The sequence below is a fragment of the Terrapene carolina genome, unplaced genomic scaffold (assembly GCF_002925995.2).
Source record: "Terrapene carolina triunguis isolate 2854851 unplaced genomic scaffold, T_m_triunguis-2.0 Scaffold136, whole genome shotgun sequence".
Lineage (NCBI taxonomy): Eukaryota > Metazoa > Chordata > Testudines > Emydidae > Terrapene > Terrapene triunguis.
In genome coordinates this window covers 4,421,000-4,438,868 of record NW_020664487.1, presented here as the reverse complement: position 1 = coordinate 4,438,868, position 17,869 = coordinate 4,421,000, and the positions used below count along the sequence as shown (strand labels likewise).

General features: G+C 41.6%; 1 protein-coding gene across 2 annotated transcripts in view; it reads right to left on the bottom strand.

Moving 5' to 3' along the window:
* Window positions 1-17,869, bottom strand: part of SLC4A4 (solute carrier family 4 member 4) — a 246,793-nt gene that overhangs the window by 138,729 nt on the left and 90,195 nt on the right. For both annotated transcript variants that reach the window (XM_026653263.1, XM_026653265.1), the window contains exon 4: window positions 278-413. In XM_026653263.1, the coding sequence (XP_026509048.1) occupies window positions 278-413 (136 nt within the window). The remainder of the gene's footprint in view (window positions 1-277; window positions 414-17,869) is intronic.

Sequence of the window (17,869 nt, the reverse complement as noted above, 5' to 3'; positions counted from 1 at the left end):
GAGTTACCTGTTTGCAAAGCACGAGGTACGCTTTTGGCTCTGGAGAAAGTATAAATTCAAACAAATCCGTTACTCTAGATATTCTGTTTTTAGAGAAGATTTAAATAAAGGCTGGAATGAATCACTACGGTCTCCCTTTTGGAAGAGCCTCATTGAATTTGAGAGGAGGACAACTTCTGAACCATCCTCTAAACAGGGATGTTATTCTCTACGACTTTCCCAGAAAGGTTCCCAAGCAGTTGCACCTCGCTCTCAGAGTAAAGGAAAAATGCCTCACCTTGCCGTCTCCTTCCACTCCATCTCTTGTCCATCAACAGCCAGAAGCTCGTCCAGTTCGGTGAAGAGCTGAGGGGGTGCAGGGCTGTCATCTTCTTCACCCAAAATGAAGCGGATTCGCTCGGCAGCGGGGGAGACTGCAGAGGTGAAAATACTGCGGTTAACAGCCTGAATGATGATCTGGGATGTTCGGCTTCTCTCCTTCCCCTTCTCCCCAAAGCTATTTAGCTTTTTCTCCGTGTTGCCTTTTTCACTTGACATTTTAATTCTCTCTCTCTGTCTATAGTTCCCTCTCTTCCCTCTCCTCCCACTTACTTCTTAAAACTTCAAGCTGGGAGTAAAGTTCAGGAAGACTTGCCTCTTCCTACAGTCCCTAACTGTGTTACAACAATCCACAGCCCCTTGTAAAAAGAGAACTATCAAGCTCAAAACCAATACGTTCTATGGTGCATGCCCAGGACCTTTAGTACTCTGATCAGCTGAGGTCCTCCAGCCCTTTTTTTTATATGACATAAAACCAGTTTAAGCCAAACTGTTTTGGGGGTATACAGCAGAGGAAAAGCAGCAGCATCCCACTGCCAGCTTTCCCCTCCCTTTGGATGAAGCTGGCTTTTTAATTGGTTTGCAAGCCAATCTGTAACCCTCCAAGACTCATTACTAGTGAAAGGAATATTTAACAAAAAAGTTTGCCTCGTCTTTACATGAAGACTGTGCCCGAGCGTATTTAGTCAGGCATCAACGCACTGGAAAAAAACAACCCCCAGGTAAAATATTGTCCATTCAAGGAAAAGAAAACTCATTTTGCCATATGGCCCCGTGCTAAAGCAGATAATTGAAAGTTCTGTGGGGCTCCTTTTGACCTGTTAGCTAAGGAAAAATTAACTGAAATTCTCGCCAGTTCAAGGGGGAAAGAGAGTAGTTATCTTATCCTCATAATAAAGGACTTACAGCTTCACTCTAGGTATTTTACAGGTCTAACTATACCCTCAACAACAAAACCTCATGCTTCAACTGTCTTTAAATGTAACCTGCAGTAGACTTTTAAAATAGTGGTTTGTGCTCTTGTTTGCTTCTTTCTCATGTATAAAGAAGAGGTAAAGGACGGTTGTTGGGTTTGGTTCTGATTTTTAAGAGGGAGAAAGGGCTTTTTCCCCACTTTTTTTTTTTTTTAACCTCAATTATCAGAAATGTCAAGTCTGGTCCTTCCCTACGGTTTTACTAGGGGATTGCTTGAGATCGAAGAAGTTTTTGTAAGTTCTCACACTTTAAAACGACGAAGTGGAGTGTTGAAACCTAAAGAAAGATATCCTTTCAACTGAGTGTTTATTGGGCCTTAGAGTTAAATAGAAGTTTACAAAGTAGGCGTTCTAATCAGTCTAACTAAAAATTCCTCCCCTCTCCCATATAAGAATGATTCAAAAAATATGGGAGGCCATGGTTATGAAAAAATTAACATACCAGTTACATACAAAATAGACTGAGGACAGATAGATACTTAGATATTTGATTATCTTTTATTCTATACTCAAAGTACGTTCACCTTGAAAAACACCAACACATGTGTCCAATTAACATTTGATAGACACTCCTGGTCTGTTAAATATATGTCTATTTGGATTTCACTCAACTTAACATCACTAGAAACAACATATTATAGGTTTTCTAATGATGCTCCCTCTGTAATATGGTAACATCCTGTTAAAAAGAAAGACCTGATGCCTATTTTCCTGTATAAAGTCTCTTTAAATAAAAGCTCCTGCTGTAATGGCGGCTTTATTTCTGATATTTACATGGCAAGGATTTGTAAACTTGTTAAAACGTCCTAAATAAACAAACAGAAAAACAAAATCCTTCCCTGTCAATAGCTCAACTTTCCTTCTCTTGCAATAGAAATATTTAACCAGTTCTCCAGTCGCCATAAGAGTTTCCCAGGGTAGACAAGATCTGAACTTCTAATGTAAAGAAACAAGCAAGAACCATTTCCCCTGCCCTAAAAAGAGACCTTTCATGGTTTCTATACATTATGAAGCAAAAGTGGGCCTAAACGCACTTATTTTTCATTTGCAGCTACACCTTTAATTAAAGTGGCCATGTTTTTATAATAAAAACCCCCAGATATTTCCCTTGTGCCATTATTTACACTATACAAAAAATAAAAGTCCACTTTTGTTTTTAAATGAGCACTGTCAATGCTACTGCCAACTCCCAGTACTACTGCAACCTAGGAATATTTCTCAGAATGGAGAATTTTTTCCAATAACTTAGTACCTGATTCTCATTCACAGTAAGACCACTTTACAGCCCTTTGGTAACGTAAAGGGGCCTTATCATACATAGAAATCACATCCTTGGTCTCGGATTGATTTTTTTGCATGAAACACTGAACAAGTGTTGCTAACAGTTACTTTGAGTAAAATTTTCAAAAGTGCCTAATGGCTTGTCTACACTTCACTAAAGCTGCGGCACTGTAGCGTTTGAAGATGCTACCTACACCGATGGGAGGGGTTCTCCCGTCAACAGAGGTACTTCACCTCCCTGAGAGGTGGTAGCTAGGTTGACATGAGAATTCTCCTACCAACCTAGCGCTGTCTGCACTGGGGGTTAGATTGGTTTAACTGCATTTCTCAGGAGTGTTGATTTTTCACACCCCTGAGCAGCATAGTTATACCAACCCAGTGTGGACCAGGCCTATATGACTTAGAAGCTTAAGTCCCATTTTCAAAAGTTAGTCAGCACTTAGGAGCCAAGTCAATGGGACTTAGGCCTCTCAATCGCTTTTGAAAGTGCGGCTTGGCCACTTTTGAAAAACGGTACGTACTGAGCAAAACACCACCAATCATGGGATCTACACTCATTTGACTTCTCTTTTCATACCAAACACTGGTCATCACAATGAGCACTTGTTCCACTCTATTTTTCCTGGTAAACACAGTGCAAATTCTATTTGCTATAGCAACGTTGAGGAGTTATTTTAAAAAAATGTTTTGAATGATTAAATGATACCCCAGAAGAAGTTTGTGAAAAAAAAACAGAAATGCCCCAGTAAAACTGGCACATATGCTCTCTTTACCTTTACCAGCATCTAACCCCTTCCTTGTTGTCCAGGGCTTGATAGCACATCAGTCCCAATCTTGAGAAACAGCTTCTAATAGTTTTGCTCATATTTAACTGCATTTATCTTTCATAGCAACTGGACATCTAACTGTACAGTTACTCACTGTGCCTGCAGCTCAAGCAGTTGGAAGTCTAAGAGCTACAAAATGTGGCTGCCATCATTTGCTGACTATCAGGACCCAGACTACAGTTCTAAAAAAATCAAATCAGACCGTGGTGTACAAACCTCCATGTTTCAAAATCCGTGTAACACTAAGGCAAAACAGAGTGAGGCAGGGATGGTGTTTTTAACTTTGACTGAAATTTCATTGTACTTGTTGAATCTTTGCTTAATTTCCTCTGGCTTTTTGGGGGGAGGGTGGAAGCAGAGGTGTGGGGATGAACATGTATTGTTTATGGGGAAGATTTTCAAAGACAGGTGCACTTCCCCCTGACTTTCAATAGGAATATCTTTGTGCCTTTGAACAACTTCTGTTTTAAAAAAGGACACTAAAACCAAGTTCGATATAAGTTATGAGAAGGGGGATTCAAAGAAAAATCCCAGAGATCTGCTATGGGATACATCATAATTCTGGATCCAATATCAAGCCAATGGCCTTAGCATTCATCTGAAGTTTGTACATTCTTCTCTTCATAGAATCATAGAATATCAGGGTTGGAGAGGACCTCAGGAGGTCATCTAGTCCAACCCCCTGCTCAAAGCAGAACCAATCCCCAGACAGATTTTTGCCCCAGATCCCTAAATGGCCCCCTCAAGGATTGAACTCACAACGCTGGGTTTAGCAGGCCAATGCTCAAACCACTGAGCTCTCTGCCCCACCCCTCTCATTTCATACTCTATCTATAACAACTCTGGAGAAGCCATTCTCTGAATATGTCTTAACAGTACATAGTCCATTAGGTGGACTGCAGTTTGGTTTAGGGCTTGTTTGTTTTTTAGGACTCCCCTGTTTTTCCTGATGAGCAGGAAGGCAACAGGCTCTAGAGCAAATAGGCAACAGGCTCTAGAGCAAATCAAGAGCAACCCTAGAGAACAATACAAGGCACTGCCTTCCTTCCTCTCTGGCTGAATGTGACAGCTATAAATGCTTATTGACACCACATTTTTACATTATGGACCAAATTTTGGACCACTGTCAATGGGTGTAGCTCCAAATTTGGCCCTGTAAATACATAATTTATCTTCTCTCTGCTTTATCCTCCTTCTCAGTTTTGAGATGTTGCTTCTCTTTCAGTTGATCTCTGCAGGAACATGAGGTGCAGTCCCCCCAGTACCGAGCACTGGACTGCTAAGCACACACCTCATGAAGGCCAAACCCTCTAACCATAGTCCTGCTGCTCAGCAACAGTTCCAGTGATTCTATTTTCTGACCCATTTCCACTGTAACCATCCTCCAGGTATATCACCTAGAAGCCTATTCTATAACCGATCTGTGTAACTGTTCACTACCATGTTACTATACTTGAATGAGTTCTCACCTTCCCTCAAATAGAATGTGAACCAGATCAGTTTGTTCATCACCTGTATGACTATATGTGGAAACATACTGATGTACCCTTTCATTTTTGAACTGCAAGTCATTTCATTGTGTTTACCCCTAAAGGGTATGTAGTGGGGCAGCTGCCCCACTCCTGGAGAACAGGGGTAAAAGCAGCCAAGCTAGGCTGATTGGAGAAGCAGCCACAGCTGTGGCCAGCTCAATTAGGTCCCAGCTGGCCCTGATAAGAGTCTCACTCTAGCCCTGAAGTGGGAAGGGCCTAGGTGCCTGGGAGCAAGGTACCTGAAGCAGAGCAGGGCTGGGGAAAAGGGCAAGGGAGCTCCGGCCTGGAAAAACCCCAGGCTGCAGGCCTACAGAGGTACTGGGGCTGCAGAGATACAGCCTGGGAATAGGCAAAGGCAGCAGGTCCTACCCCAGATGATGACTGGCAGTAGCCACTGAGGCATGGTGGGCTTAAAAGGGTGGAGGTTCCCCTGGGAGGGGAAACCCAGAGTAAGGGGGTACTGGTGGGGGCAGAGCTGCTTAAGTTCCACTGAAATCAAATGGGACTTAATCACACACACAAGTGTTTTGCTGAATCAGGACCCTAAGGAGAAAGAAAAGTGCTGACCTTGAAAAAAAAAATGAAAATTTTTCTAAAGAGCCACAGCCTCCCTCCTCAGGTACTGGCAAACTATAAAAGCCAAAATACCATTACCATCGCTGCTTTTAAATAGTGCTAGAATAGAACTCGTCCTAAATATTTAGCTTTCCACTGCACTGTAGATGAAAAATGACCTTGTAGCCAAAATGGTGTTAATTGCAAAATGGAAGTGAGTATTTATGAGCGGAGGGGGAGAGGGATGATTTCGTGGCTATGGCAGTGGACTGGGTCTTTGAGGGTCTGCGTTCAATTTCTAGTTCTGCCACAGAATTCCAGTCACCTTGGGCAAGTTACTTAGTCTGTCTGTCAGTTCCCCCACCTGTCAAACAGAGATAATAATAGGTCTGTCTGTATAGACTGTAAGCTATTCAGGGCAGGGATGCTACTGTTTGTACGCACAATGCCTGGCACAATGACATATTATTGTATTATTTATTTTGCGTTGTTGTAGTACCTAGGAGCCCTAATCATGGACTGTGTTAGACACTGCACAAACAAAAAATGATGGTCTCTTTCTCTCTCACACCCACACCCAAAATCCAGCTGCAATGGGTTGGGATGTAGGTTTCAGTGATCTAGCTTTTCTCCTTTAGGTAACTTGTTCCAATTCAGCTCAGGAAGCTGCAACTAAAAATAGTTGCCATTTCATAGCCTCTCAGAGACTTCATGGCTCTGTCGTGGTCTAGGTGAAGTAAACTGGACAGTCACCACCATTGATGCCAGTCTCTGGAATGAGTATAGAGACTGAGCTACCCATTCCCGCTCCAGATCAAGACTGAGGTGCAAGGTAGTGTGGGGAAGTTTGTGCTTCTAAATGTACCTGTAATGTAGCTGTTCTGGGGACTTCAATCATTGGTACTGCCAATCTGCACTGATTTCACTTCTTACATTTTTTAAAGGTCTTTAAAAAATTAAAATGTCAAAAGCTTTAAAACAGACAAAGTTAAAATGATTTGCCAGTTCTTCAAAAATCAATACTGTAACAAAGCTATTTATTATAGTTTAGGCATGCTAAACGTTTTAAAAAGCGAACCAGCAGTTCCCTTAAAGTTCTGAACTATCTTCTGTACAGCTGATTGAGATTTTTCTCTTTTAAATCATTTAGAGGAGAGGAAACTTGGAAACTTTATTGCCTTTATGTCTTATTCAACTGCTTAATAACTCCACATTCAGATGTGAAATTTTCACTACTAAGCATTCACCAGGATTGTTTTATAGCAGGGATTACAAGGTACTCAATGCTAAATCCAGCCTCAAAATACTGTAGCTAAACATTAGACTAGACCCTTTAAGTCTCTTGCTCTTTTTTCTTTTGTCTTTGCTCATTTCAAATTAACTGCATTTAGCACGGATGATAAGGTCCACAATCCAATTAAGGAATTTGCTGGGTCACAGGTCTCCTATGGCTTGCTTTACCACATGCTCTTTAGTGCAGTTTTGTAGGTTAATGGGCCATTTATGGGTTGTTTATGTGCTCTCTTAAGCAAGGAGAACATATTTTCATCTTAATCCCCTGAGCAAACAGCATGCACTAAGTATACAGCCTAATATCAGGCAGAGGACCAGAGTGCAATTAACCTCCATGCTGAACTCTGAAGGCCTCCTACTGTCTGACCTTTGAATGTCACCCTCATCCATGCTTTTCAATCCTTTCCCTTTGTCCACCCAATTTAGAAGCTGCTGAAACCAGCACCATTAACCAGAGGAACAGCTGCTGGTTTTCAGAAGTCCTGGGCTCAGCGCAGGGAGAGAGGCAGAAGGTGGGGAGTGTTATTGCAGTCTCATCCCTGAAACAACCCAACAACAGACAGACGTAAGCATTTGAGAAAGCATTAATCCATAATTTGATGGATAATTTTTCCCTCAACATGCAAGGAATTAAAGTATTACTTGCAGATGGTAAAAATGTTGCAATGCAACATTTTTAAATGTGTGTCACTCATGTCGCGGTTTTTTTTAAATCTCCCTTCCCCTCTACCCCCCATCAGCTGGAGGTGGCCCATGTAATGGCTTATAAAATAAATCACTTGCTAAGGAGAGCGAAAACATCAGCAGTTTCTCCTAGTTCAGCTCAGGCCAATTAGGAGTACAATTTATACCCTCAGGTTCCCAAAGGCAAAATCAATTTCCATCAACACACAGAAATCTCAGGGAGCTCAGATATACAGAGAGACAAATTCTAGCACCACTACTTCATATTAACGGTAGCTAAATTTACAACTTCAACATAAAGGTAACCGCTGCTGCAATTGTCTACAGTCATTAGGAGCCTCCATCACTATTCTTGCCTGGTAAAGAAGAAAGTCCATTTGTCTGTAGCTCTCCTCACTACTCGCACAAATACACAGAGGCACCAAGAGAGCGCCAGTTATCCTGAAATTACCTGCTACTTTAGGGCCAGATTATGGATAACTTCCTCACACTGAGAAGCTGTAATTAAGGCATTCACAAACTGGCACTTGGGGTTTTAAAGCCTCTTCTCTGTATAGCTGGGGAGATCATTTATATTAAAGTGCAACTCTGGTCTGACAAGTGAGTATGTAGGTAAAAGGAGCCACCTCAGGTTTTTCTCCCAGATGGTGGGAGAACCTGACCACACCCACTGGGTGGCTCCGGCATAGGCCCTAGTTCCTTACTTCTTACCAGGGGCTCCACCCCTGGCAGGCCTTCTTAAGTCTCACCCTGGGAGTTCGCTGTACTCCCAGTAGGGTTGGGGGTGATGATCTACTGGATGGGAGTTCCCCCTATGGCTCCAGGAGGTGCTTCAAGAGTCTCCTGCTTAGGGCAATTGCATCACTTTGCTTTGCTCCCCTCCCCAGATGACCACAATTTCCTCCCTTTTTAAGGACTGCTCCCGATCATACATGACTGACAAGGCCAGAAGGGCAAGGCTAGCCCTGTCCCATGGGCCTCTCTGGCACCTGCCTTGTCAGGGTGGGGCTTACACTCTCCTACCACAAAGCAAAAATGGCAACTTCTTAAATCAACCAATCTGATTTTCCCTATGTGTATTCAGTTTCATATCTGCTGACTTCAGTGATAAAAGTACCTCACTACTTTGTACACCCATGAGCCCTAGAGAGTCCACACTGCTGTGGCTCACACAGTATCAACCGACATGTTAACTACATTCTAATTGCAGAGTCAAGTTCTGTCCTCATTTTCACCACTGCAACCCCACTCTATAGAAAGGGTGACGTCATTTCACCTGCAGAATCTGTATTACCGACAAGGATGTGCAAGACAGAAAGAATCCGGCTGGGCTCTGAGAGTTCAGGGTGATGTTTGCAGAATGGAGCAGGTCACAGTTCAAGTTTTTCTGGTTTGTACTATAACAGTATAATCACTGGAGAATGGGGGGAGGGGGGCAGGGAAGAAATCACTGACATGTTTTTAAAAGGGTTTTGTTCCAGGAGCAGTGAATTTAATAAATCACTGATAACTTTTGCTTAGAAACTAGCATAGCATTATGTTCGTGATCTTTTCTGACATGTTCTGTTCAGCTCCTTGCCAAAGGAAAAGAAAGAACAAAAGACATTGACTCAATTACTGACCTCACTCCTAAGTCACAATAGTTTTATCCGCTACTAGAAACAATTTAACAACTTCCCCCACAAAAGATTTTTGCTCTATGGTTATTTAGGCTTATGATATTTTCACTCTCTCTCTTTCTCTCTCTCTCTCTCATTAGAGCCTGCAGTATGATACTTCCGCTACACCCAACCACTGAGGGCCTAGGGGAATTGCATTCCTGCAGAAAAGGCCACCTGATATAAAGTACTAATCAGCGGTTCCAAAAATGACAAAGTTCCCCAGTGAACCCCTCCCTACCACAATAATATACATGCATCACACATGGCTGTACTTGTAAAATGTGTGTTTCCAAGGCATTCGTGTTAAAATAGCACAGATCTGTACTCCGGTTATTCCAAGTAGAATTTGGTCACGATTCAAGCAATTATTTGGTTCTGAGTTCCCACGGAGGATAACTGTTAAGGTGATAGACGGGGAGCTGATGCTACAGCTATGGATACACCTCTACCTCGATATAACACTGTCCTCGGGAGCCAAAAAAAAAATCTTACCACGTTATAGGTGAAACCGTGTTATATTGAACTTGCTTTGATCCACCGGAGTGCGCAGCCCCACTCCCCCGGAGCACTGCTTTACCGCGTTATATCCGAATTTGTGTTGTATTGGGTCACGTTATATCGAGATAGCGGTGTACCATTAATGAGCATAGTAAACAGGGCAGTTTTCATGAAAGTTATGGATTTTTTTCACTCTAACATTAACATTTTTTCACACTGCCAACACATACAATTAACGCACATGCTTCCTGAATAGGCATTTCATCAGTTTCCTCCAGTGACTCCTCATTTCCAGCTAGCTGGTGTGGTCTATCCAGTGCCTTTACAATGTGCAATCTTGTACTTTCCCGTTCTAATCACGGAGGAATACCATTGCTTCTCACATAGCCTGAGTTTATGGCTAGAAAGGATGGGGGAAGGAGGAGGATACTGGAGTTAAGACTCTGGACTTCTACAGAGCCCTTTCAGTCTCTCCTTAGCCGGCTAAGGTACTGGATCAGCACAGCCTAGGCCACCTCCTCACCAGCACTCCCACCACACAAATAGTTCTACTCTACAACAGCATCCAGCTGTGAAAACTACACCCCTTCCTTGGTGCTGCTACTAGCGTGACGGCAAGGAGGGGTAGACACAATCACCATGCTCTAGGGATTCAGAGGGATTCAGAGGCACAGCAAGACAACTTCTCCTGGAGACCAGTTATTCCACTTCTGGTTTGGTCAGGACTGGGATAGGAAGATGCAGTAAGAGGAGAAGGGCTCCTTGGTAGAATGCAGACCACAAACATCTATTCCTTCTCTCATTGATCCAAGCAGATTCCTTTCACAATTGGATACCACTCTGGGAAATAGTAACCCTAAACATCTTCACCACAGATCTACTTAATAGAGATCCTAGTCAATGAAGTCAGAAATTTGTAGATCATGTTCAGGAAGCAGATAATAAAAATACCAACAGAACATGTCATGTGCATAGGCAGCTGCATACAACTTCAAAAGGGATGCATTATTAATAGCCTCCCACATGCACATGATTATCAAACTGCACCAGAGTGAATATTTAATGCATTATGGGCTTGATCTTGTGCCCACTGAAGTCAATGGCAAAACTCCTACTGATTTCAATGGTGCAGGATGAGGCGTTTCATCACGTCATGTGGATATGAGTTTGTGTCTGTTGTACTTAGATGCTAATCTGCAATTATCAGTCTCCAAATTGCTATTAAACTGGGAAATTTCCCTTTCCCCCTCATTTTTTTTCCAGACTCATCAAGTTTCAACTTAAGCACTGTGAAAGACAGAGATGCCTTTAATATGCCTGTGACATTTCTGTTTTTGGAGTTCAAGTCCAGCAGCCAACACATACTTTGTTTTATAGACTGTATATATTATTACAAAGTAGAGATTACAAACCCTCGCATGACATAAATCCACTTGACCGACAATGGGCATGTACATTGGACCTCATTGAAGATATTGGACAGTTTTTAGGCTAAATTTGGAGGCTGAAAGTGATGTCAAGCTGCAATATTAGCAAAATTTGAAGCCCAATTTAAGGGACTATTAGCCAGTTTCCAATCCACTTTAATAATGAACCAAAAAAACCCCAATATTTAAATATTTCCCTTTCTAAAATGAATTTTTATTGTTCTTCCCATTATTACACCAGTATTAAATGCGGATTGGAGTCATACTCCTCACAGGTTTAATATTGCCACTGTCTCAAAAAAAATAACTTTGTAGAAAGGATGGCTGCCTGAACAACAAAGCTCAAAATACCTCACGAGTAATTCACTCCCCCCCCCCGTTAAATAAACAAAAGGCATTTCAGTTTATTTAGAGACAAGTTGGGGGGAGGAGGGGTTTAAACCCTTTGGGGCCAGATTCCAATACCGTCACTCACATCAATTAGCACCATGTTCCACAAAGAGTCCCACTGATTTCAGAATCTGGCTTTAGACTGATGGGTAAAGTGGGTACAAGTTTTCCTTTAACATGCTGAAACCCATCTCACTTCTAACACATTTCTAAGAAAGGTATCACTGTGGTACCTATGCCCTGTAGCACATTAGATCTTTCCTCTTACAGGCTTCAACTTCTGTTGCTAAATGATTATTTCTTAAGCCTACAAGTCAGGAATTGTTCACCTGCTTCTTGTTTCTCATCCTTTTGAGACAAGAATGAGAGCACAGTGACACACTCAAAGATGGGACTGAAATAACTTCAGGCTTTTCCTCTGAATATTAAGTTTTATCCTCTGATAATGTGAAATGGTTCTTTCCCCTCCTCCCACACACACCCCCAACTCCAGCTCCAACCCTCTGGCTGCAATAGGCAATTTTATGGCTATTAAACTCTTCAGAGACTCTCTCTATAAACTCAGTCTCATAAGTGTTTATTTGTCCTGTTCAATCAGTTTCCACATAGGCCCTGACCACTTCAGCACTTCAGAAGTCTTCGTTAGCTACTGTTTAACCAATTGCAGGCACATGGAAAATTTTCCATTTTGTTTCTACATCTTTAATATGTGCTGAGTCTTAGCTCCATGGTGTTTTAAGCAACATCTGCTGAAACGGAGACACACTGCATCACGACATGCATTTCTAGGAGTGCTAAATGTCTATCACATCCAATGTGTTAGCTTTGGCTCGCCTCTCCTCCCCCTCATTTTAATTGTTTAAATGTTGCCAAAAGCTCATCAGTATCAGGCATGTTGGGGGAGGGGAGTGTTGTTTATTATTTATAATGGTTCCAAGAGCCTTACTTGTGTGTGACAGCATCACGCTGTGTGATCTGTGAAGATGCCTGCAGGTTTTGAAATTCTGAGCTGATGGAATTTAAAGCACAGCAAAGAGATGCCATCTTCATATAGTATCTCACTAGCTGGAACTCTGAGGAAGCTCAACAATCCAAATTCATTACTGAGAGCGTGCACAGTAAGCATCGAAGGCTATCACACAGTGTGAGTGGAGAATTTTGATTTGGTTTCATTTTGCACTTACTTTGCACAGATACAAATGATTCACAAGGTGCCCAATGTCAGAGACTCAGGCTAGATTCCAGTAGATAGAAACATGGAAGAACAACAGAAGAGCCACCCAAGAAAAGCTAGACAGAGGTGAATCACATTTCAAGTCTAAGCGTACGGGCAACAAACCATTCTTCAACATACTTATTGTGACGTCCTCTTTGCATTCATTACGGAAATTATCTAAAGCAGTAATAGTCAACACTGGCCATGGCTCTGAATAATTTTGCATGTGGCTCTTTTGCATAGCTGGAATAAAGTACACCATTGTGACATTTTAGGAGTTACCACGGGAGAAAAAAAAAACCCAGACATATACAGAAATGTGTAGCAGTTACATCAACAGCATTTTCCTTCGTAACAATTTGTATGTGCATTTTGTAGTTTAAAATAGATTTAGTCCAGGATTTTCAAAGGAGCCTAAGGGGGTTAGGCACCCAAATCTCACTGAATGTCAATAGGAGTCAGGCACCTAACTTTCTTTAGTGCCCTTAGAAAAATCTTAGCCTCCATTCTTTTGTAGCTCTCTGCAGCCTCAGTCAGTGACAAACTGCCCCTTTGGGTGCTGAAGGTTAAGTACCACTTCTGAAAGAGTCACACAGCCAAATCCTCAAACTCTGACTCGGACAAATCTCCCAATCCAAAAATCAAGGAGAATTTTGCTACAGTAAGGGCCGCGAGATCTGTCCCACAATGGTGGCTGCAATCCCCAAGTTAATTTAACGTGTTAGCGTATTTGTCCACATAATTTCCTTGCCGCAACTATGTGATGAAGATGCTTATTTAGATCTGCATCTGGTAGCATAGCATTGCATTCATTCATTCCTTATTTAAAATCTCTATAGATGCACATGCTGGCTACTTCCAGTACTAAGTTGTTTGCCAGAGACTGTCTGGCCACAGTAACGGAAGTGTCACTTTGTTGCTATAAGTACGACAACCCTGAAGTTGCTGGTGGCTAAATCTTATTGAGGGAATTTTTCCTTCTCTCTGTCAAAACAATTAAAAAAAACCGTTCTTGCCTCAGTCGTTCACTAAACAGCAGTGCCTACTGAGACATTGACACTATTAAGTGCTTTGCTTCCTGCTTTGGTGGTTTCAAAAATTAATAACCGTAACTTTTGTTTTTAAGCAGCTCAGCACCGCCCCACCTCCAACTGGCTTTAAATAAAGAAACTCAGGATTTAACTTGTTCTCAAAAGCGTGGTGACATTTCTGCATCTTCAGCTCTTCACTGGTTTCCCCATGCAACAGCAAGTGAAGTTCAAGATTCTGCCCCCATGCTTTGTTCTTAGCTCCACAGTCTCTCCCTCTCTCAACTATTATGTCACCCACTAAACCTCCAAAGAACATGATTAAGCTGGAAAAAGCAAGTGTGCTGGTTTGTTGAAGAGTACAGCTCAGGGGATTGTGCCTTCAGATGTACGGCTACTCTGAAGCAGAATCTAAACTGCATGAACAGGACATTACGTCTCCTGAGTTACCGTATACCTCTGCCATTGTGAACTTAGCAATCTGCCCAACAGATGCTGGCATACACAGAGCAAGGGCTTAATATATTTTGATTTTGACCCTGCTAAGTAAGTCCCTGATTGATGGCTGATCTTGCAGAACTCATTAGTGAGAGTCAGGGAGATAAACTAGCAGGGTATCACACAGCAGGTATCGATGCAAATGTCAGCACCAAAAAAAGCACCTTTGAGAAAGGAAGAGGAGCTGAGATAATAGGAAGACATCTATGAAATGGAGGAAAAAAACAACCTTGGGCAATGAAATGTGAACATATAATAACTAAACATTCAAGATGTTCACTTTGCCTTGGGTGAATCTGAACACACCAGACTGTTTTTAACCTCTGGTTCTACAGCATGGAGAAGGCTAAGCGGAGAATAAACACACAGGAACTGGTTCAGTAAGTAACTATAGTTGATTCACTGGGGGCTCCTACACACTCGAAAGATTCGCTGATTTAACTATACTCCTATAGCTAAAGCAGCAAAGAATCCTAGTGTGGATACGGTTATATTAGTATATGAAAGTGTTTATATTGGTATAGCGTATTCCAGTTGGAGAAACGGAAACAAGCTAGACCAGTGTAAGGCACCTTTATATTTATATAACTGTGTCCACACGAGGACTTTTACCAGTGTAACTATGTCAGTTAAAACAAACAAAACCAAACCAATATAATACCTCTATCCAACGTAGTTATACTAGTAAAACTAAGTGTAGACCAGGCCAGCCCTTAGTAAGTGGCTACATTATAATTAAGTTCACTACCCTCAGGGGAAGGATATTACCAAAAATTAGCAATTTATATTTCTCAACTTCAGAAAGGGGGATTTCAAGAAAGTGAGAAAGCTTAGTCAGAAGGCCCTAAAATCAAAAATAAGAACATTTCAATCCATAGACTCAGCACAAAGGTCTACTTCAGCAACCATAAATGCATCAGAGAAAGTATGCATTCCACTAAACAGTACAGAAAGCATGAAAGGTATAGTTAAATGACAAAATTCAAGAGGTAATTTGAGCCACACAGACATCCTTTGGCAAATGGAAACCCAACCAAAGTTTAAGTCAATAGAAAGAAGCATAAGCTTTAGTAAGTGAAAAGTAAGATGGAAATTAAGACAGTTAAGAGGGAATTTGAAAAGCAAACAGACAAAGACATTAACACAAATGACAAGAAATTGTTTAAGTATATTAGCAGAAAGAAGCCTGTGGGAGAATTGGTGGGTCTGCCAGACCACCCGGAACTAAAAAGAGCAAATTAAGGAGGAGAAGGGTTTTGCAAAGAGACTAAATGACTTCAATCTTCATCACAGAGCTTGATGCCAGACTCACTTTTTTCAAGTAATAAAAGTGAGGCACAATCAGAGATTGGGGTGCCTAAAGAGGAGGAGCTGGAACAAATTTATAAACCAAGTAGCAAGTCACTAAGACTATATAATATCCATCCATAAGAGACCGCATCCAATATTAAAATTTTATCAACATTCTGTATAGTGTAAAGCTAAAAATAATAAATCAAATTTACCCACAAGTGGGTATCCAATCAAGTCAGCACATTGCATCCCTGGGTGTCACCCACTTAACTAGAAATAAAGCCCAGACAATATTTGTGTCTTATTTCTTTTTGTTTTTTAATTCCTGATATTGCCTTCTCAAGGTTTTATGCTACTCTGATCAACCAAATTAAGGTTTAAAGTGCACAAAGTTGAAGCACCTTTATTTTTCTTCCATTATTAAAAATACAATGGATGTGAGCTGTCTCAGCCTGTTTAAACTCACACAGGCCAGGGTCACTGTGATTAAAAACAACACCATTAGCGGGGTTCTCATAATTAAAGCACTACTTAAGCAAGCTTTTCTTTTGAGCTCTTTAATTAAACTTTAGCAATTATCGCTTTATGTAATTGCCCAACATTTAATGTTTATGGAAACATATTACAAGTAATTTACATGCAGTTTTCTAAATGCTTTAGGGTTAATTGGTCTTCTTGTCATGCATTAAATAGTTTGTTAATTATTAGACACCAGTGGGGGGGGAAAATGACTGGGAGGTCATTTTTGATAGTAGTTTGGACTGCATGGAGCAGCTATTGGTAATCAGTGAAATGCATGCGGGTTGCTCTTGGCACAAGCACTGACCTTATGATCAACTCTTTGGTTGGGCCTAATGCAGGTAGGTCGTGAGTGAGTGGGATAAGCTTACTACATCATGACCTTTGCTTTATTCTGCCTTTCAGAGGAAGGACATCTGAAGACTTACTTATTGATTTTAATCACCTAAAGCATGTGTGTGTGTGTGTGTGTGTGCGCGTTTGTGTAAATGAGGTAAAGATAGACCAACGTACATGGTTTTGAGTGTGTAAGGAGGAGAGAGAAAATATGGAAGATTACCCTGTGCATTTTGGCAAAGAGGAAGGAAAATGATGTCAGGATTTTTAAGGGTACATGAGACAAAATGTAATAATTAGGAATAGGGACAGTGAGAAAGATCAAGATGGACTTTTTCCAGTGGGTCATTGCTTGGGTAAAGGAACTGTCCAGGAGCCTTTCTTCAAAACAGCACTACACTGGTGAGTTTAATTTATTCCAAACATTTCTGGTTTTATTTGGGGTTTTATATTTTTTGCTGTTCTTCAGAAACTTCAAAAGCCTGACCCAAAGCCAATTAAAGTCCTCAATAAGAGTCCCACTGAACTCAGTTGGCTTTGGATCAGGTCCTAAGGAAATTCAAGGCTTTGTGAAAGGTTCTGGTTTGATGGCCCCGGAGAAGGAGCTCTTTATTTATCCACACATCAAATGCGTAGCCAGCGTATGAGCTTCCCCATACTTCCTACCCAATCTGTTCTCTACCTCAAAAAGGGAAAGGGGAAGTCAGTGCCCCAGCTTTTCTAGTCTCTGCACTGAGTACCACCCACCATCTCCTATCAACCATCAAGCCTGAACTCTAATTAGCTCTTATTTGAAACTGCACCCACAGTTACCTAGCCCTGGTACAAAGATAGAAAAATAGGACTGGAAGGGACCTCAAGAGGACTGTCATACTGGACCTCTACTTTGCCTGGTCTAATCTCTTTTCTTCAGCAGTGGCCAGTGCACAGTGCTATCACTAACTGATTACACAGATGCAAAGCAGGCTTTTGTACAACAAAGGAATATATACATTAAGCTTTTTGTTGTTGAGCAAAACAGCTGGAACCTCATCTCAACACACAAGGCAGGAGGGGGAGGGAATTAATTTCTACTGAATAAAAAAGGGTAAGTCAATAGGGAGCAAAAAAGTTATTTTTGAGAATCTACAACTGTTACAGTTTGTGTACAGTTAAAATGTGATAGCTTTAAAATATACGTCACCTATCTCTACTACGTTCACAGCTTCTAGTACTTTGCACATGCTTGTTTAAGCATTTAGGGTGACATTCACTCCTCTCTTCTCGGGACAGCCATTGTTCAGGGAGCTCAGTGGGGTCTGTAGGAATGGAATCCACCTCCTAGGCCGTATTCCCACTGCTATTCTAGCTTGAAGCAGAAGCTGCTGCCCTTCTGCACCCCTATGGCTGAGGAGGTTGCGTGAATCCAACAGTCCCTCTCCTGGCCCTCATACAACACTCTGTGCTGACAGAGCAGAGTCTGCTGCAGAACCCAGTTAAATGTGCATCCAAGTCATAAGTAGAACTACTGCTGGCCCTCCAGCGTGCAGGGCCATGAAT